Here is a 21,635-nt window from a genome sequence, read left to right on the forward strand (position 1 = left end):
TAAGATGAATGTACAGTTTACTCAACTTATTTATTTCTGTTCATGTAGTTCTGTCAGTGGATGGCACGAGTGGTGCCAGGAGCCGTGCAATGAATGACCATGAACTGCTAAAGCACCGTGTTCTTTCTGCTCTTAACTGTGACCAATAAAGATTATTTTTAAGAGATGACCCTAGCCTGGAGTGGAACCAGCAGCAGAGGTATGTTCACAGAACAGTGTAGAGCCTTATAAATTGTTATTCTCGAGTGTATTTTAAAATTAAGATAAAAACACCTACTGCCTGGTCACCTGTAGGTGACAGGAACAAAGTAACTGTTACTTTGACAACAGACTCAAACCTCTTAGTATTCAGAATACAATATCATGGAATGTTTATCTCCACACAGTAGAAAAACACAATATACAAACAAATATACAAAATTGGCAGTATACAAACTGACAGCTCAGATCCACAGTAGTGCCCATTGAAATGCATCAACTCCTTCCAGCCACTTACTGTGAAACATGGGCTGACATCTCACCCCTCAGTCCATCTTGGCACAGGTACAGTGCAGACAGTGTTTTCTTCTCCAGCACTCGTGGTACAAAGGCACCTCTTCCCTCCCTGCAGGGAGCTGAGCTGGCTCCTTGTCTGAGCCCTGAGGAGCCCTTACCTTGTGCTGTCCCTGAGGGTGGCTATGGCTGCGTGCAGGGCCTCCAGCTTCGCTGCCAGCCACGCTGGGGGGGGCCCTTTCTGTAGCAGCAGCTTCACAGCCTCCACTGCCCCCTCCATCGAGCCCACTGCTGACTTGTACTGCTCCTCAGAGGGGGGGTGACAGGCTCTTTTGGCCAGGGGCTGCAGATTTCAGTAAAAATGAAACATCATTTTAGTGCTCTGTGTAAGTGATCAGCCCTCATCCAAGTGCAAGAAAACCCTTAGATAGAACAGAGCTGCAAGATGCCCTTGTCCTGTGAGAGTTCTTGCTGCCTGGCAGGCACTACAGACCATTCAGGCCTTATTAAGGGCCAGGAGTGCTCGTGACCTTTTTTTTTTTAGACTATGGAGGGCAGCAAGGCCATCTTGAACCTCTTCAGAGACTTCCCAGAACTGACAGAAATCGACAGTAGGGCCCAGATAGTTTAAAGGAGCACGTGTACCTCTCCTGTTGACTCCAGTTCTCCGTCCCCTTGCAAAACTTGTGCACTCCAGGTAATCCTTTCTTGCTTCGTGCGTTCTACTCGTGCTGCTCTTGTCTCTTCTACCTGCCTTCTCTAGGGAGAAAACCACAGGAGAGGTAACTAAACCAAGGCAGCATTACCAACCTTCATAGGCTCGATTTACATGCCAGAACAAAAGGGAGGGAGGGAGGGAGGGAGACATTTTAACGTGCAGCTCAAAGAGAGTATTTCTCACACACTTTTCTGATCAGGAGATTAAAGTTACCTACAACTCTGGTTTAGCATTACTGGCAGTTATCAGTTCTTTTGAAAATTATCTGCTTGTCAAAAGGTGCTCATCAGAGAGCCCTGCCTTAGGTTACAGGACAACAACCACCCCCTTCCACAGTGTCTGTGTTGTGCAGCAAAAGCCACCTACTCTTAAGAGGATTTCTTCTAATATGCAAAAAGGACTGAGATGTTTCATACGTGTTCATTTAGATTTCAGAAACTCATCCAAGAGAAATGGGGAAGGAAAGCATACCAACCAAATGATGAAATCCCTGCGTGCAATTTACTAAGTTTTTTGTTTAAGGAGGAAAAAGCAAAGCATTTAAACCAAAGTTGGGAAGTACTGAAAGTGTACTGTGCATAGGAATGGCAGTTGTTAATTCTGCTAATCAAAGTAAGTAGAAAAGTTTGACCAGATCCCAGTGACAACAACTTGTTTTAAACTTATTTTTAATCACCATGCAGACGATGCAGGTATAGACACAGGCTGTTTACTGCTCATAATGGGTGTACAATATCAACTGAGAAAGCAGTAAAGTGGTTCAGCAGCTTACATACCTTAGCTAGAAAATTAACAACTTTGTTCTTAGCTTCTTCAGAATTAAGGCACTGAGGAACAACATCTTCATGGCTTGTTTCCTGTCAGAAATGTTAGTAGTTGATCAGTACATTGATGTTAACAAGGGAATGGACAAAGCAAAAAATCTTCCTATGACAGTCCCTGCCCTCTTGCAACCAACCTAAGCACCCAGTGCTTAATGTTCCTTCAGTTCAGCTCCTGAAATCACTTCCAGCTGCACTAGCTCCCATTACTTTTGGTGTGCAATAGCACCTGTAACACTAAGACCCAAACTGCATAATGAAGAGCAGCAGATATTTAAGACAGGAGAATTTTTGTGCAGTAGAAGTTACGAGAGCCAAACACGTGCACCCGGGGTTGTGCTCTGCTCACCTCTGCAAAATGTGTGAACGCCTCCAACGCGTGCTGGTGAATCAGCCAGGTCTGGTCAGCCAGCAGAGAGGCAAACAGCCATGACAGCTGGGGCACAACCTGCCTCTGCAAGAGGAACAAACACCCCTCAGTTCCACAGAGTTAGTTGTGTGTGTCTTACCCTCGTGATTTATTACTGAAGAACGGCTCTAAGGTCAAGGGACAGGTTTGGGAAATGCAAGAGTGCTACTGCCCTGTCTGGCAAAAAAAAACAAATCACTGTGAGGGAGGTGACATGTTCTTTCTTCCTAGAGGTTTAAATGTCAGTCTGGTGAGAACAAAAACAGTGAATAAACCAAGCATCCTCCATGCACTCAGCATGTCTTCATGAAAAATAAACCTGCCATAGACCACTAATAAGTCTCCAAGATGATTATGTCCTGGCACTCCTATATGGATTTAATGAAGTGTATATTTAAATAAAAGGTGTATCTTTTCATCAAAAGACTGAAGATGGTTTCACTAACACCACAATTACATTTACCTGTGCTTCTTGTGGTATAAACACCTTTCCCATGGAGGACAGAAAATCCACCATCGCTAGACGAACATGATCCGGGGGATCCAGCTGGAAAAAGGAAGACTGCAGTGCAAATACCTGTGGAAAACAAACTGCAGTGAGGCTCCATCAACAGACTGCAGGTTAAAATGGTGCTGTCTCATCTTTAAATCCAAAGACACTGAGAAAACTGGACTTAAAACCAAAAGGAGGTGCTGCACCTCAAATAAAACGGGGTAAGGTAAAGCTGCAGTGTGCAGTTTAGAAAGAAATGAGCAGGCTCCACACAGCACATCCACATATCTCAATATCTTACAGAGGAACTGGAGATTTTCAAAAGCAGTGTTAACCAGAATGCCATATGCTTGGTTTAAAACCCAGGAAAGTAATCAAGCAAGAAATAAAACTAAAAAACTTCATGTGTTAAAAAGTGGCCAGACCATGAAATAACTCATTTAAGATTTCAGCAAATCATGGAGAACTTGGTTTTCATGAAGTAAATTCCTCATAAGAAGGGATTTTTTTTACCTGAGTAATCAGTTGGGCATCTAATGCTTGGATGAAAAATTCCAAAAGGTGAAGTAATAGACACAGTGTCTGCTGGAGACATGGCTCATCTGAGACCTTCAAGAGATCACAACATTGCATTTTAACTTATGGAATAACTACTTAAGAAAGAATTTCAAGTTATAGTAGTGTTCCAAAATTCTTAGTCTGATTTCACACACGTAAAACACTGCATTGTAAGCAGAAGAAAATAGTACAATAGTCATATCAATACTTCTAGGTAGTCATATTTTACAAGACCCTTTTCTTTGATTTTTATTAGCAATATTTCTTAGCCCTTGCCTCCTTCCACTGCTCACTAAAACAAGCAGCTAAAGGTTATCTGAACTATTTCTTTTCACTTCTCAGTTGCCAAATGTCCTCATGAGCTGAGGTTGGAAGAGACCTCTGAAGGGGCACATTGTTGGCTCCTCTTCACCCTCACTCTCAAACTTCCTTTTTTAATCAGAAGCATGAACCATGGCAATCCTTTTTTCTTTTCTTTATGCAGCTGCAGCCATGAAGAGGTAACACGGTTGCAAGGGCATTGCCTGACCCCCCTCAAATCTGGGAGGAGGGTGTGGGTTTCCAGGTGCCAGGCTGTGCACTAATCAAACCACTGTGAGTTTTGTTCACATTCCAATGAACACTTAAAACAGACCAAATTCATAACTGGTGTGAATCAGAATGAGGAGTTTCAGATTTCTCCTTGAGCGAGTCTGAATCTGACACTGAGTAACAGATGGAGTCACAAGGAGCCACATATGTAACATTCAGGAAAAGTCAAACTCAGCTTCCCAGAGCACAGGCCTGCCCAAAACATAAACCAGCTGAGAGCAGATGGGCAGCACAGTTACACTGTGCTTTACAGAAACAGTCCAATCCAAGTAAAACAAATTAGTAACAACAATGTGAAGGAATAGCACCGGCCTCTCAAAGACATCATGTTTTCAGCACTGGAGCAGCAAATTCTCTTACCTGCTTAGCCTGGAGAAGAGTCCAGAACTGACTGAGCACTCCCAAGACAGATGCCTTAAGTTCTGCCTCCAGAGTGTCATCAGCAAAAGTGCAGGCAGCCAGCAGGACAGAAAGGGCAGTGTTCTAGGAGGAAAAAATGTATGAGACAGACCAGAAAAACCTACGTGTAAAACAACCCAAACCCCCAGGCTCATGTTAAACATCTAAAATGATACAAGGTGGCAAGAAGCCCAGTGTGCTGTGTCAGCTGTACAGCACAGCTAATCCAGCAGCCCACCAGCCAATAAAGCTTCCAAAGCAAGGAAACCATCCCTTACTCCTGCGAGGCTCACACGTGATCCAGTCATTTGCTGCACTGGCAGGAGGAATCTGGCAGCAGACACTTTATGTGGAAGCCTCTGGAGACCAGTGAGCATCTTTCAGATTTCATGCTGCGTAAAACCAGCCAGGACTTTAAAACTTACAAGTAATTGTATCCTAAGGTATAGCATAAATCAGAAATTCTAAACAAAAATATATGTGCTCGCCCAGAGAGCAAACAACTAGAATAACTTGGGAACCACAAGACCTCCACTGTCACAGTAGAGGGTCCTGAGGTGCTGTGTGCGAGAAGAAAACGTTAACACGAAGAGTTCTGGCTCATGCATAGGCATGGAAAAAACACTCTGAAAAACTGAGGTGACAGCAACAGAATCCTTACAGTTTGAAAATCCAGAGCTCACAAATTTTACAAAGAGAACCAAATCATCTCCTTTACCACGGGTGGGAGCTCTCCCAGGGCGCGCCTGCTGTTGAGCCATCGCCGGCACCGCGTGAGCGCGGCCACGCACAGCTGACCTGCCACTCCCTTCCTAAGGTCGGGATCCAGGGCCCTGAGGGATATGTGCTGCCACACAGCCAAGTTCTCCACCTCTTCTGGAAGAAACTTGTGAGCAAATTCTACCTGGAAACAAAAGGTAACAGAAACTAAGTAGGCCAGAAGACAACTTGATAATCTCTCAGAAAGCTGGTTTGCTTTAGGTATATTACATGAAAAAAAAAAAAAGTGTAAAACCTTTCACTTGAATAAAAGTCAACTTTTTATATAAAAAAGTTGTAGAACTGCCACCTCCCTTGTCACATATAGGACGTCAGAATGATTAAATGACTTAATTCTTTCAGCTGCTTGAAGCAATGGCCCCAGTGAGTAGAAGAAAGGGCTTTGGCCTCTCCGAGGTACGAAGAGAGGCACTGACAGGACAGGACACTGCTCTTGATACCTGTTGTCATGAGAACACTGGTGAACACCAGTCACAGATGCAATGTCAGGACACACAGTTTTCAGCAAATCTGGGAGATTTGCTGTTTTCATCCTTAGTCAGAAAAAGGACTCCACTGCTGCCCAGCAAGACACTCAGAAAGGTGTGCAGTCTGCACAAAGTGGGATCCACTGTGACTCAGTAATAACAACTACAATAGCAAGGACAGTGGGTGAGCACTCATCTTGGCACTCCTGAAGAGCTGAAAGAGGACATTTTAACACAGGCCACTGGTTCAAATCTCTTCTAGTAATGACAGAAGATGCTGGTGCTGTACTTGCCTGATGGTCCGGAGCCATCATGAACAGCAGACGCCTCAGCAGGACACCCAGGGCAGAGACCTGGGAACAGTCACTGGGCCAAGCCTTTAGCTGCATTAGCATAAAAGGGTAATGCATCCAATTAAATTAAGGAAAAAAAATCACCACTAAGCAAATAAATTCTATACAGAACGTTCTAAGGGTTGCTATGTGGGGTCATGTTGGAAATACCAGGCACATTGTTTTATATTTTTACTGTACTGCTTTTGCTAATTATTAACCCAGTTCGAAGAACTGAAACGATCTCAATTTGGATTTAAAAAAAAATTTAAAAAATCCTGTCTTTGGTCATTTAGAAAGTTTGCCAGTATAACTTGGATTAAAACTGGTGCCAAGCTGCAAATACACCGTGGTTCTTACCAAGTGGGCAATCACGTGAACGTGGTGAGCACACAGTTCAGCTGTTCCATACCTGGAACATGAGAGACAGAAGCTTGTTAGTCTGTACTTCCTGGTCTTTTACAGAATATATCCTATAAACCTTGTCTGAGAAATGGCCTGAGAAATTTCCTCTAACGTATTTCAGCTTGATTTGCAGACACAATTTACTTGAGATAACCATTCCAAAACACAGTTATTAAATAACAGAGAAAGTATGTTCCCTTTACTTGCATGAATGAAAAAATGGCTAAGCCATTTCTGCTTCTAATTTTCAAAATGCGCTCTAAATCTGAAAATAATCCAATTCTGGGAAAATTTTGTCTTAAAAAAAAATCTCTCAAGGAATTATGTACAACAACAGAATGAACTGGATCTGTGGAAAACCTGCCTGACCTGCAATAAGAGCATCTTACCGGGCAAGGAAGCACCATGAGTCCATCGCCAGCAGAGATGTGATCATGCTAGAACCCAGCACTGCATCCAGCAGGGCACATTCCTGAGGAGAAAATATACTTATGTACATTCATGCAGAAACTGCTACTACTTTTACTTCACTAATTGGTACAGAACCCAGGAAGAGTTTCAAGCTTATCCAATTTAAAATGTTTGAAGAACTCTTTTTTTGTACTCCATATTCAGCTACACCATCAAGTGAGCAGCCACACCTTTAGATCTGCACACTTTGAATGCACATGTGCATCCACCTCAATGGCCTGGGGATCCTTCACTTGGAGACATTTCATCGTGTGCATCCCTTCTTTGCAAGGCAACTCTTATGAAAAAAAAACAATGTATTGCCAATTTTCTTTCCAGCTTTATTGGCAACCTACTGAAAACCAAATGAATACTTTTCCTCTTTGTATTACAAACACAAATTTTACCTGAAAGAGGAACACAGCATTCAGAAACAAACAAACAAACAAAACCCCTAAATTAGGGCTGTAATTTTTTGTGACAGCTCCTAACTTTATCAAGGTTTACATTTATCTGGGGGTACTTCTGTCTGTGTGCAGTAAAAGTGAAAAACTTTGAAAACATTATGTAATGTTAATTAAAGCCCAGAATACTCCTCTGAAGTAGAAAATGTTGCTCATTACCATTTTATGATATGTTTTTAGCTGGAATCACAACAACATAGTCTACTCTAAACTTAGTATAGACTAATAAAAACAGGTAAAGTTAATACAATTTGAATACAGCATAAAAGAAAGCACTGAACTTTTATGATGATTTGAGCTCCCTCCCTCTGAAAGAGAACAAAAATTTCCAGTGCCACTGAAGTCCTCAGGAACTCTTTGAAGCCTTACTTCTCCCCCTTCCCACAAGTGACATTTGCTGGATAACTCAACTCCAGCCATGTAACTGTGTCACAGCTGCTTTCTACAGAACCACTTCTTACCTAAGCATCAATTCAGGGCTAGATCATTAAAAAGAACCCATTCTTTTATATATAACCCATTTTTATATATAAAACCAGCTGAAGAGATGATAAGCAAAAACCAATCTTACCAGCTGAGGGAAGTGTGATGGGAGTGTGGAAGCAATGAAGGAGCACAGGTGGACACAGACGTAGTGATAGAGGGTGATGGGAGCTGCTGGCTGCCCAGTGCTGATCACCTCTGGCAAACAGACAGGGAGAGAAAGCTCACCAGGACACTGCTGGAAACTGAAGAAGAGAGCTGAAAACAAAGACAGGCTGCAAGGGGAAAAGAAAACACCAGAAGAGAAATAGTTGGGTTACAGATACGTAAATCCAAAATCCCGAAGAAACATCTGCACTATAAAATCTTAGTACTACAAAAATCTTTGACAAGGAACAATGGCAATAACTTCAGTGGTTTTACACTAAATTTATGTTTCTGACTACCTTCCTCTTTTACAAGTCCAGGTGGTTACTTGAGGGTTCAGGCATAAAAGTTTGAGATTTTAACGCAGTGAAGCATCAACAAATTAAAAACTTCTCTCTCTTCTTATCCTGGAAGTACTCTAAATACCATTCCTTCCCTGAAAAAACAACGACATCTCTGGTTCTGTATGCTTCCCTCCTGAGGCACTGAACATCAGATCCTGTTTGTCTTGGCAGAAGGAAGTAAATCCATAGAGTCTGACAAATTTTACTACTCAGTTGCGTGGGGAGCTCCAGCAGCTGAGCCCCTCTGTTTGCCTGTATGGAACGATTGCTGTGGGGAAGAACTACAACAAAAACCTCGTTAGTACCTTTTTCCTGTGTTCCAGAGAGTTTGCACTTCCTCAGGCTGAGAGGACAGCTTGTCCATGATGGTAACCAGGAGGAGACACTGGGGCAGCTGCTGCTCAGGAGGGAGACCTGCAGAAGTTTGTTTTCAAACGTGATGCAAGTTGCCCTGGTAAATACATCACGTGTCTAAAGTGGCTTATAAAGCAAGTGTAGAGGCAGATTGATGACCTATCTCAGCCATCCCAGAATTATGACTTGTTGGTCTGAGCACAAATGAGGGAGAAGGGAGTGCAGAAACAAAAAGGTGGTAATTTTCCAGTTTGAAGGCATTCTGCTTTCCACAGCAAATACTTAATTTAGGAAAAAATGGCTGTCTTCCCCTATGAACAGTACAGCAGAAAAATTTCAGCTTCCTTTGAAAGTTTGTGACAAAAAGTGGATTGAAATTATGCAAAAAAGGAGAACTGACAGGATGTCTGTTAACCAGGTTAATACTGAAGTTATTGTGAGTCTTTTGGAAAAGATGAATTCAGCAACCACATGAACTACGTGTTACAAAATTCATCCAGTTCAGCATGGAACTGCTTATGTCACAGTACTTACACAAGAACTACAGACAAGCAAACAGGTACAGAATATTTCTTGTGGTTCAGAAAGTCAAAATATCAGTCCCAATCCCCTGCAGATGTTTACATAGTACCACAGCACTGGTAGCTGTGTTTTCAACCCACCTAACTTTTCACTTAACACTTGCTCCATGAAAGGACTAAAGGGAAGAAGCTGGTTGATAAGAGGATCCAGAGCCACGAGAAAAACCCGGGATATTTCCTCTTGATGAACTTCCAAGATCTCTGGAGCATAGAGACTGGGAGGAAATTTGCTGAGAGGGAATGGAAAAAAAAAAAAAAAGTTAAATATTCTCAGTAGCATTTTCAGTAATATTACTTTTTTCCAAAAGAACTACGAAGAAGTAAGTTTATTATTTCCTTGTTCCTGTGAAATAAAAGGCTCCCCATTTTAGAATACCTGTTATAGTCCAAGAGCTACAACTCTGCTTTTAAACTTAGCATCACAATCCAATATTTTACTAAATGTTGAAAGAAAACCTTACAAGCTCACAGAAAATGCATGTAAAATACATAACATCCATCAGAAGAAACATATCAAATCACAAAAGTCAAGTAAAAAAGAAAAGCCAACAAAACACCCGTATACACAATTTGACAGTCATAAATGTAACAGCACTGATTTAACACATGACACTAAAAGGGTACCACGATTTCTTTGAAGAGAGAAAACCTTGGGCAATAAAAAAAAAAAAAGAACCAAGAGGAGAATAATTCAAAAGAGATCATGAAATGAAAACCTTCCACTCTTGCAGCTTATAAAGTGATGGTAGAAATGCTGCCTTGCTACTCAAAAATCCTGTCCAGTTTCCCTGAGTGAATAAAAGTTTACAACCTTGCACTTGAGAAAGATCTACAAGGTAAGTAAAGCTAAAAGAGGAAACCCATAAAAAAATATCCCCCCAATCTTGCAGTGAAACCTGCAGCGAACTTGGGTGCACATCACACCACAGAACGGGGCTTGAATTCCAAAAGAAGGGCTGAAATCAGCCCTCGGATTTCACAGGGTAAACTATGATTAGTAGAAAGCCCATATTCCCTTATTCTTCCCCACCACTGCAGCAAACAGAAAGAAGAGTGATAAACCACAGTGATAAACCACTTGCAGACCTTTGTTCTGTGAACAAAACATTAAAAGAGCGTTTGCTTCTAGGAGAACCAGAGTCCTCTTGTGAGATTTTACAGGACTATAAACACACTGTAAAGCTAAGAAAAATTTCAGGATACTTTGTTTCTGATCCCCTCTTTCTCCAGGATGAATGTTTCCATACGTTGTCTTAAAGTAGAAATGATCTGTCACATGTCACTACTGACACCTGCATTTAGTGTTGGATTTTTTCTTTCTGCATATTCTACACATAATTTGTTAAGAAATGTCGACATAAGTAGTTTCAACAAAGTTAATGGTTTGTCAATATGGGACATGCACAGCACTGATCAAGAATAGGATTAAGGTGACTATATCACACAAAAATGCTTAATTCATTAAAAAATATTTTTGTTTTCTATCCATGAAAAAAAGATGACAACAGCTTTGGAACAAGAACTGTATTTCTATATCTCAGAATACTTTAGGAAGGCAGTAAAGAGATGTTATTAAGATACTATCAATGATCAATTATTTGTACTTCACATACCTGTATATCTGAAGAAAGAGCTGATGTAACTGAGAACAGCAGTCAGAGAAGTAAGGGAGAAATTCCTGCAAAAGCCATTAATTTTGAATGGTACTTTCAATATAAAATACATCATTAATTACACTTTTTGTTCTCCTATACTGGTGTGTAAAGTACTAAACTGCAAAAATTGTTTAAGTTCTAAGAATCCACAGCACAAAGCAAGAGCAAAGCAAACAATAAACAAAGTAACAACAATAAACAACAGTATCCATTTCTTCTTATTAGTGCCACATCCAATTCAATGGTTCAAACAACCAACAATTCTGGAAGCTCGGCCACTCTGGCCATAAAGTGGACATCTCCTACCAGCTCCATGGTGATATTGCATGAAGCAGTTTATTATACTTGTTCTTCTGGGAAATCCCTGCTTAGGCTTGGGAGAATATAAAGGTGGAAGAACTACAAGCAGGTTACTGGATGTTAATTACGGATGTTAATTATACAGCCCATATGGGATAGTCATAAATTGTTAAGATATCATGCAGTACAAGTTATTCCATCTGCAGACCAGGGGCTTGAACTTAATCCTAATACAGACTTGGAGTACAGAACCTACCTTGGTGTAGTGTACAAGGGAATTAGCAAAGAACCTGCACAGTTTGACTGTCTTCTGGAATAGCCTTAAGTCAGTGCCCTCCTGTGCAAAAGAAGCAGTTCTAAAAGTTAATACACAGAGTAATAACAATAAAAAAGGAAGTTAGATTGCTAACAATGTTCAAAACCTATTTCACATTTGATTCTCTACAGACTCTGCAGCTAGGGGGGAAAAATTTTAAAAATATTTATTATGCCTCAACATTTTTAGAGCAATATTCAGAACTGGAAGGTTATATTTGATTGACCTTGGGATATTGTCAGTTCAGGAAATAAATTCTCACAGAGTATGGTGAAAACTTAAGTGTCTCACAAAACATCCTCAATCTAAATAAAGTGATGGGCCTTACTTTCATGTGGTTTCAAAAGAATAAGGTATTCTGCCCACCACATGAAATAAAGAAAACCCCAAAAAACCAAACCCAAACTACTCCAAGCAATAATACAGCACAAAGAGTTTATCCTCCTCAAGTTCACTGTCAGCTTTGGGCGCTTTTTAACTCACCTGTATCTCTGACACCTTCATTTGCTCAGCCAGTTGCAAACAGGAGTCAAAAGACAGAAGAGTGTCCTTGCACAGGCCCCCCAGGATGTCGCTGTGTTTCAGATGGCACTGCAGCAGGGAGTGATGCTTCAGGCTTTGCCTGCAAGGTAGGAATAGAATCAGGTATTTTAACGGTCAGAAGTGACCATGCAATGAATTCTTACAAATCCAAATAATTTATTTAGGCTTTAGGACGACACTGATTGGTGCAATATCTCTGTAAGCTGAAAACAGAAACTCAGAGAGAACAACCCTCTCCACAGCCATGACTGAAACAGAGGAGAGGCAGGATGAAAGCACAAGACGGTCAGTCAAGCCAAAAATGTCTACAAAGTTGCAGGTAAGACCTCTTAATATTATTTATTTAGACAACAGTGCTGCAAATTTTCTTCTGCATTGCAATACAAAAAGTCAAGTTCCTATTCCTTTTCACACCCATTCCTACCTACTTCCACTGGCAGTGCTTTAGTACTACTCCTAGCTCAATTTCTAAATTGAATTTCTAAATTTACTGACCAAACAGCTAAAGTGAATTCTCTAATTTCGATTTTATTTGAAACTCTGAACACAAAGCAATTGAAACCTTCATTATTTAAAATTGCAGTTCAGTGACATACTTGATTATGAACTTCCACGTATTGGCATGAAGAGCATGGTCCATATTGGAAATGACAGAGCATATCTCCAGCACAGTGTGGATCACTAAGGAAATAATGACAACAAGAGTTAAATCAGATTTATGAGTTCACAGCAATCCCAAGCACTAAGAGAATACCAGCACACTGACACTGAATTGGGAAAATGGCTCAGTGTTTAGGTGCTGCCCCTATCCTACAAACCTACACAACATGCCCCATCCCACAGAGGAAGTTTCAGGAGAACAGAAATATTTCAAGATTCAAAATTCTGCTTTTTGAAAGGCTGGTCAGGACAGCAGGAACTGAGCACGCTCAGAAACCTGTTTTAAGAATTCAAACATACTCTACAGAAAAAAAATGACTAAGCAAGACTGAAAAAGTGTTAAATCCGCATATACTTGACACTATATCTGTGATGTTATCTTCAGTGGATGCAGAGCCCATGGAAATCATGTCAACTAGTTCCATCAGCTGCTTCTGAAGGGAGTAAGTTTCCTTGAACATAGCTTGTAGGAGGTCAGAAATCAAGTGCAGGTGCCCACAGTACACTGATTCACTATCCTGCAGAAAATGGGAAATGAGGTTTAAAAAGAAGTTCAGGAATCACAGCCTGATTTTTCACATGCTAAAAACACCAAGAGCTTTGTCCTACATTCCCCTGGAAAAAAAAGAACAAGGCACAGATGTACCTACTTTAACTCAATATACAACCAAGGCTGCAGTTTCTGCTCCCACCCCCTGATCACTAAATATAAAATGTCAGTCACCTGCAGCCTCATTGACAACTAATGAGGTCTGCCTGGCTCTAGTGAATTTAGGGGGTTCTGGATTAGGCCTCCACAGGTGAACTTAAGATCATGTGATAAACGTCCATGGGTAAACCTAAGATCATATCTGACAATACAATACAATGTTAGCAACAAAGGAAGCAGCATTCCAAGTATTTCCCAATACTTTCAAATCAAAATTGTTAGATAAAGGTGTGGCACTTAAGTCCTGACATGGAAAACTGAGGTAAAAAAAGAAAGACAGAATGAAAGTGAAAATGAAAGGCAACCAAAAGCTCCCGTGTCCTTATGATAAGCTGGTTTTATTTTTACTGCCTAGAGGGAATTACTGTTGCATCTGAAAGTCCAAATCTGAAAATGACAGATGTTACTTGTAACCAACAAAGAGATGCCAATCTCCATTCTCAATCCACTCTGGAACTTGCACAGAAATGAGGTAAGTCACACCATGCTGGTAACCACTGATAGCTCTGAAAATCCTGCAGCCATTAGGAGTGCACAGATCTCACAGAGTACTCCATTCATGAGCAAAATGTTCACTGAACACTGATGCAAAACATGGAAATGGCACAGTCTGAGCCTCTCACCACCAGGTCATATTTGCTGGGCACGCAGCTGAAAAATCATCTCAGTACTTGCGCAATAGGCGAACCATTTAACGGCTAAATTTAAATTAAAAGAGTTCGACAACAATATTATTTCAAAATAGGATCTTCTTACAGAGCGAGCGCTTCCTAAACCCCAAGGAGCATAGGGATGTTTCTCCTTCCAAGAGAGACCTACCCTGCAGTGTGTGAAGGTGTTCTTTATGACATAGAGCACGGAGGCGGGGAGGGAGCGGACGCTCCCCAGGGGCACACGCTCCCGCAGGGAGCACACGGAGCGCACACAGCCCGTCAGGGTCTCCAGCAGCTGCACCACAGTCTTCAGGCGAGAATAAACAACAGCAGTCAATGGTTTTCACTCCTGCAATCACCTCCAAAGCATCTTTTCCCTGCTGAGTTGCACCTAGATTTATATGGCATTGAAAGTTCACTGTTTGCATGAATAAGTAGTTTGTTAAAAACGGGTGAAGCGCCATAAAATAATACTGAGCAATTCCATATGTACTGTGAGAACTTTGTGTCTTTTTGACTACTGTTCTCAGCTTCCAAAAATTTTAAAACTGAGAATTAAGTGACTGTATAAACAAGTGTCAGATTCACTCTTTAAATACGGTGAATCACATGCCATTTGTGTTAGTAACTTCAGCAGAATTTGAGATGATTTTTAAAATTATGATTAGCATCAGATGATAGATGCAATCAAATCATTCATAAAGCGTTAATTGAATTTCAGCTACAAAGGAAGATTAAATTACATTTTAACCACCAGTAGGTGGCAAAAATATTCTAAAACCCCCTCGATAGTTCAGGTAAAAGCAAAGAATGATGTAAACATTCCTTTGACAGGAACAGGACTTGCCTGTAGCAGATTCCTTACAGTACTGCATAACTCTGTGCTGTGGCTGGTTAACCCCTTGGCCTCGCTGGATAACTCATACATCAAGTTATCAAAGAGCTGTAGAGTCTGTCAGAAGGAAACAAAACTTAAACATTTCATTTATGAAGGTACAAATGCAAATAGCAACACTGTTCTGTATCTGCTTGCTTCCTTGGTATGGAAGCACAGGCTACAGAGAGAACTCCCAGGAGAACTTAACACTTTCCAGCATTTCAGTCACAAAACATGATGTACCAAGAAGCACAGCCTGTATAGTTTTCCCAAATTATAGACATAAGCTGTTACTTTAGAAAAAGTATGTTGGGAAATAAACTTCCCAGCTAATATATACCTCTTTCTACCAAAGATTTTTTTAACTCAGTTAAAAACCCCATAATTTTAAAAGGATTTTCGTTTTGTCTCAGAAAAATTGTTTATTTGTTGAAAATGATCATTAACGTTTTGAGTACACTAAAAAAAAAGGTCAATGATCTACAAACAACATTAATTTGTACTTTAGTTTTGGTCCTTGGACATTTGAGGAGTGTTACTGTTTTCACTGCAAAGACAGTGAGGTGATTTCAGGCACATACAAGATAAGCAGGATATGCCTATTGTTACACATTTTTCTTGTAATCTCCAAAATTTGTTACTTGACATAAAACAAGAGAAATGGAAATCAAATGGCCACTTTTACTGGCTTCTTAAAATGGACAAGCTGAGGCCTAAAACTTAAATCAGTAATTTGGCACTGCTTTACTTCACTTAAAATGCAAGCACTCAAGAATTTTAATAAAACTACAGCCAAAAAATCTCCATTGTTTCATCAAAAAAGAGAACATATGTTAGGCCAGTATGGTCTAACATTCACTATATTAATTCACAAGTTTCACAACATTTATTCATGATACACAAGTGTTGGGTTCTTCAGTTTCCTTGTCCTGAGAAGCTACCTCACATAAAAATTCTCCACCTTGGACATTTTATAAAAAGACCAATTTCTCAAAAAGAAATAAACCCCAAATCTCTTGCTGAATATAGAAAGGATATTGTATATTTAAATCTCTCCCCACTGTAAAGAATGAGAACAATCACAGAAACAATCCAACACAAAATTGTGAAAACTCTTAAAGGGTAAAATTTTAATTTTGAGGTTTGTATCCTACACAATAACTATATTGTGCAACCTCAAGAAAGAATCACTGCATTCTAAGCAGCGATTTTTAGCACTGGACCAACTGACAATTCCACAGTTAATTGGAGCTGTCCTACCTTAGGCAATACTTTGGAGAAAAAAGTTTGTTCCAAATCTTCAAGGCTGATATGGGGCAAAAACATTTCAGTCAGGATCCTCAAAACACCTGCAAAGAAAAGCATTCAAACATTACAGAAAAAACCAATGTGTGATTATCAGAACTACGTAGCTACCTACCAGAGGAAACCCAGAACTGCATCAGGCAAAAACAGATCAGGTACTTGATTTTGAGAGAGGCAACGTAACATTTGCCTTATCTGAAACGCATGAAAACCCACATACATCATCTGAAAAATCAAGTACCAGTCACAAAAACATCAAAAAGAGCATCACACCTGACTCAGCTTAGTTGAAGGCTGAGCACAACTGTTTGCCTACTGATCGAGTACTTACCACATTCCAAACTGCCAAGTAGCTGCACGTTTAATGTGCTGGTTGGCACTAATATACAATGTAACCGTGAATTTTAGCAAGACTCTTAAACAGTTACAAATGAGCCTCCTTTTCACTATTAGCTATCACAAGAGCTTTGTCACCTGTAAGATAACAGCCAAAAAGACAATAAAACACAAGATAAAGTGCACCCTTCTTTCACATATTTAAAAATCAGAACAGGAAGGAAAAAGCAACCTTACATGCAGAGCTTCTTTATGGGCTTTTATAAAGCTTATTCAACGTGCAATTTGTAGAACATGCAAGGTCCAGCAGGATTGCTGAAGACTCTGAAAGTCACTGGTTGTAGCTTAAGTGTTTTTAAGTAGTGCAGAGTTTATAAAGCAATTGCAATACAACCATCTGTAGGAAGAGGCACTTCTTAGCCACTACTTACGAATATGCTCAGTCCAGTCTTCACACTCTTGATACATCGAGTAAAAACGTTAAAGAAAATCGAATTTGTTCTGCTATAAAGGTTATCTTTAAAGCACTTGCAGAAGTCTCATGTTCACATGGAGGGGATGCTCCATAACCAACGCAGGCTGATATCGCCGAGTCCCCATATGGTCAGAAAAGTGTTTCTAAAATTTATTAGAGAGTAAGTCTTGAGGTTTTTTTTTTGTTTGTTTGGTTTGTTGTTTTTTTTTTTTTTTTTTTTTTTTTTTTTTTTTGGTGGTTTGTGGGTTTTGGTTTTTTTTATTGGGGGGGAGGGGGAAGAGGGACTTGTTAATCTACAGCGCTAGATGAACCACACGCTATTTACTAATCTTTTATTTCAGGGAAGGGCTGTTTGCAGCCAAACACCCGGCACGCGGCTTTTCTATCCCGTGTCAAGGGACAGAAGTATTTTCTATCCCTCACAAGGTCCCACCGCTCTCCCCCCCACAGGTTTACTCGCCCGAACGGCGGGAGGCTGAAGGATGAGCGAGTCCCCACACCCCCCGCATCCCCGCCGGGAAGGATATGAGGAGCCGGGGCAGGACGGCGGGCAGCTCCCGGCGGCACAGCTCCCAGTCCCAGCCGCCCAGCTCCCGCAGGAGCAGCTCGGGGTCCGTCTGGGACATGGTGGCCGCGCTCCCCTCAGGAACGGGCAGGGCGGGAAAGTCGCCCCGCCATCCCAGCAGCCCCCGCGCGCCGCGCGTCAGGAAGCGGAAGCGGCTCCACGTGGGAGAAGCGGAGGGAGATCCCGCCCGGCGGCCGCGGGTCGGTACCGGCACCGGGAAGGGAAAACCGGGGGTGGAGAGCCGGCCTGCTGCCTCAGCCGGGCTCCGGGGAAGGGCAGCGGGGCCGCCCTGCGCGGGGGAGTTTGCGCTGCTTGAGGCGCTGAGCCTGGAATGTGGGTTTTAGCGGAACTGCCGGCTGTGCTCATTCTGTGATTCAGTGATTTCCTTGCCTGTATTTGTATTATGTGACAGATGTGGTCCCCGTAACGCCGTGTTTTCTAAAATTTAAATGGTTAGAGGGTGGGGGTTTTTAATCACAGAATTATTGGAGTTGGAAGATCATCCAGTCCAACCCCTCTGCCAAGGCAGGGTCACCCGGAGCAGGGGACACAGGAACGTGTCCAGGGGGCTGAGAGCGTCTCTAAAGAGGGAGACTCCACTACCTCCCTGGGCAGCCTTTTAATGAAAGTCAGGATGCTACAATTAGACTGTTTGCGCTGATATTAATGATATGTAAAACTATTTACTCTATTTGCAGCAGTAATTCACCTGGCTATTGGCAAAACATCTGATACACTACCTGCAAAGTACACAGTACTCTTCCCGCAGCAGTACAGACATAAAAATATCCCCTACAAAAAGACAAAAGCCAGAAAAAAAAAAAAGAAGACCACCTTTATATCAGCCTTGCTCTTAAATGAGTGTTTCTGGCTGTAATAAATTAAGCTGGCATTTTTAAACTGTTATTCCTGAAAATGGATTTTCGATTTAATTTTGATATTGATGAAAATGAGAACAGTGAAGCAGACACTCACTTCTTACTGCTGGGCTCTCCAAAACGCAAGCAGGAACCCGTGGAACAGAGCAGGAAAACTGCCGATGCTGGAGCAGACTCCATCCCAGGGCCAGGTGCTGCAAAGCACCAGGATGAGGCACCAAAGACAAAGCACTGTGTGAAAGCTGCCAAGGAGCACATTATACCTGGAGATCTCAACAAAATATTGGAAAACAAAGTAATGGAAACAGTGTTGGACCTGTATCATGTAAAGGTGTCTGTGCTGGAAATGACGTGTTCGGGTGACGCCGACAGCGAAGGCATCGTGTCCAAAAGTGTCTCTTCTCACTCTGATCTCATCCCAGGAGTCTATGAAGGAGGACTGAAAATCTGGGAATGCACCTTTGATCTCATGGACTACTTTTCTGAGGCTGAAATACAGTTTACCAACAAGACTGTACTGGATCTTGGCTGCGGGGCTGGATTGCTGGGAATAGTTGCCTTAAAAGGTAAAGCTGAAAGAGTCCATTTTCAGGACTACAACAGCACAGTGATTGAGGAGATAACCCTGCCTAACGTCGTGGCCAACTGTGTAAATGAAGGCATTAGTGGAAAGGACAGAAAAACCAGCAAACCTCCTGCCAAGAGGCCCAAGAAAGCAGAGGGCTCACCTGATGTGCTCACCAAATGCAGATTTTTTTCTGGAGAGTGGTCTGAAGTCACCCAGCTCCTGTTAAGCAGCAACAAACCCTTTTCAAAGTATGATATAATTCTCACATCTGAGACCATCTATAATCCTGATTATTACAGTGCTTTGCATGACACGCTGGCTCAGCTCTTGGATAAAAGTGGCCATGTGTATTTGGCAAGCAAAGTGCATTATTTTGGGGTTGGTGGTGGTATCTACCTCTTTCAGAAGTTCATTGAAGAGAGAAATGTGTTTAGAACCAGTATAATTAAAACCATTGATCAGGGACTGCAGCGATGCATTATGGAAATGGCCTTTAAAGATTCCAGTTAAAATTCAACCACTAGTCCTTAAAAAATAACTAAAAAATGTTTTAATCCTCCTATCTCTTTGCTTTTTCCTCTGTTATTCCAGTTGGGAAATTAAGGATGGTGGTTATTGAAATGTTTAACAAATTCTGTCTGACTAGAAGTAAAGGACTTCTCTGACACTGATTTTGCATGGAAATACAGAGTTCTGCTTAAAGCAGCGTCTGTTTATGCTAATTAATTGCCATTGATATGTATTTAAAAATTAAGGAAGTCACTGTCCCCAGTCCTCCCCTTTCACTTTGTCAGCACCAGAATTGTACATCACAGGAACGGCTGTGACCTACGTGACATACATCACGTGGGATGACCCAGGAATGACGCGACATCCTGTAGCTGAATGGGACAATTTAGCATCCTGAATTAGTGCCAGAGGCTTTTCTCGAGGGTTGGGCCTCCCTCAGGTACGGTCTAACTGCAGCCAGATTTGGGCACAGACCACACGCCGGTGAACTCTGCTGCTTTGCCACCAGAGGGAGATGTGATTGTATTTATCACTTGTGTCCTACCCTGCCAGCGATCTCTCAAATCCGGGTAATGTTTCCCTGTGTAATGCACACATGACTTGCTCAAACCTTTGAAAAAGTGTACCAGAGAATATCTACTGCTGTGGGCTCTGAATATTCACATTCAGATTCTGACATATCGCTCTCTATTCAGCAAGTAATTGGGAAAAGTGATGCTGGTTTAGAAATGAATAAAACAATTCTGTTTCAGAAGCTGACTTGAAAGTCTTGACACAAGAGGAGCTCCTTAAAACAACCAACCAATAAGCCTATGAGTGCAACAATGGAGGATGGCAGAACTGAGCTTTAGGTGACAGCTGGGAAAGGAGACAAACCACTGTAATAGCACAGTTTAACTACATTGCTGCACTTTTTTTTTTAAAAAAGATTTTTTCCAGAAATTAACTGCCCCATTTTCAAAAAACTTGCTGGGGTTTTACTGAGCACCCACACCTCTTTCATCTCTTCAGCAGTTTGGCAGGAGAGAAAGCATTCAGAAAAGCCTGTGTGCAAGGCACTGCTGTTTCCTAGGCTGAAGACAGTGCTGGTGCTGAAGAAATTGCCTTACCAAAAATGCAAACAAACCCAAAGAAATAAAAAAAAAACTGGTCCTGAGTGCTCAGTGTCACCAGCAACTAAAAAAAAAGTCCATTGCATGTTTTGTCTTAACAAAAAAGAGACAAAAAGCCATTACACAGCTCTAACATGTAGATCAAGGCTACTTGCTTCTCATCATGCACTGATGATGGGAGCCCTTGCAGAAATATAAAAAAAGAGACAGAAAAAAAAAAAAAAGAGATAGTCAACCAGTGCAGTAAACTGGATGCAGGGATACTCAGTGTAGGGGAGAAGGGACAACAGTTTGAGGGCATGGAAAAACTTATTACAGCAGCAACCTAAATCACTTTAATTATTGCATAAAAGTTCCCATCACTGAAGACTATGAACATCAGCCTCAAGACTCCTATTTTGACCCTACTGTTATTAAGACAGAGCCATAGAGGATTTCCTGTACTTTACAGAAGAACCTTAACTACTGTTGTTTCAGACTATTTTAAAGTGGTCCTTTGGAAACTACTGAATCTGGCCTTTCATAGGGTAGGAGAGGGAGGAAAAACGCAGTAAGTTGTACCATGACTGTCACTGTGCTTTGGAAATTTTTCTCATTGACTCTGAAACTTATTGACAACAGATAACTGCTGGCTACAAACTGAGGAACAAAGGTTTTAGCTTTGGCAGATCAAGAAATTACTGTTAGCAGTTTTTGTTGAAACAGGGAAGCTGGAAACAAACTGATTTACCATTTTTCAAACCTTTTTGACAAAGACAAATCATGGCTTGGACACAGATTGTTCTACACCTGCTGAGTCTGGTGCTGTGTCAGAGAACCACACCTGAAATAATAAGAAATGCTGACCACTATGACAAAGAATATGGTTAAGAACAAGAATATCAA

The 21,635-nt window shown here is 41.4% G+C and overlaps 2 protein-coding genes and 1 long non-coding RNA gene across 5 annotated transcripts; 2 read left to right on the plus strand and 1 right to left on the minus strand.

Annotated features, from left to right (window-relative positions):
- Positions 1 to 207: 207 nt before the first annotated feature.
- Positions 208 to 17,852, minus strand: CUNH1orf112 (chromosome unknown C1orf112 homolog). Its single transcript, XM_017815752.1, has 24 exons — positions 17,645 to 17,852; positions 17,074 to 17,113; positions 16,262 to 16,350; positions 14,972 to 15,076; positions 14,291 to 14,431; positions 13,118 to 13,280; positions 12,699 to 12,783; positions 12,043 to 12,181; positions 11,500 to 11,580; positions 10,902 to 10,966; positions 9,370 to 9,518; positions 8,659 to 8,767; positions 7,951 to 8,137; positions 6,855 to 6,937; positions 6,421 to 6,472; positions 6,022 to 6,111; positions 5,200 to 5,385; positions 4,443 to 4,565; positions 3,447 to 3,542; positions 2,904 to 3,017; positions 2,381 to 2,485; positions 1,987 to 2,067; positions 1,138 to 1,251; positions 208 to 835 (listed from the first exon to the last, which is right to left on the minus strand). The coding sequence occupies exons 1-24, from the start codon at positions 17,741 to 17,743 to the stop codon at positions 650 to 652; spliced, it is 2,682 nt and encodes an 893-aa protein (XP_017671241.1). The 5' UTR covers positions 17,744 to 17,852; the 3' UTR covers positions 208 to 649.
- On the plus strand, positions 879 to 13,978 carry LOC108497802. Of its 2 annotated transcripts, XR_001874971.1 has the most exons (5): positions 879 to 1,189; positions 1,639 to 1,822; positions 12,072 to 12,188; positions 12,267 to 12,421; positions 13,827 to 13,978. It is a non-coding gene; the product is annotated as an uncharacterized LOC108497802 (long non-coding RNA). The 2 variants fall into 2 exon arrangements; XR_001874972.1 differs by lacking the exon at positions 1,639 to 1,822.
- METTL18 (methyltransferase like 18) lies at positions 17,776 to 21,573 on the plus strand. 2 transcript variants are annotated; one of them, XM_017815760.1, is made up of 2 exons: positions 17,776 to 17,882; positions 18,381 to 21,573. In XM_017815760.1, exon 2 carries the CDS (start codon positions 18,598 to 18,600, stop codon positions 19,636 to 19,638), a length of 1,041 nt encoding a protein of 346 aa, XP_017671249.1. In that variant the 5' UTR covers positions 17,776 to 17,882; positions 18,381 to 18,597; the 3' UTR covers positions 19,639 to 21,573. The 2 variants fall into 2 exon arrangements, with proteins under 2 accessions (XP_017671249.1, XP_017671250.1); XM_017815761.1 differs by having other exon boundaries at positions 17,792 to 17,882; positions 18,384 to 21,573.
- Positions 21,574 to 21,635: the final 62 nt, after the last annotated feature.

This window comes from Lepidothrix coronata, unplaced genomic scaffold, assembly GCF_001604755.1.
Source record: "Lepidothrix coronata isolate B3197 unplaced genomic scaffold, Lepidothrix_coronata-1.0 Scaffold52, whole genome shotgun sequence".
Lineage (NCBI taxonomy): Eukaryota > Metazoa > Chordata > Aves > Passeriformes > Pipridae > Lepidothrix > Lepidothrix coronata.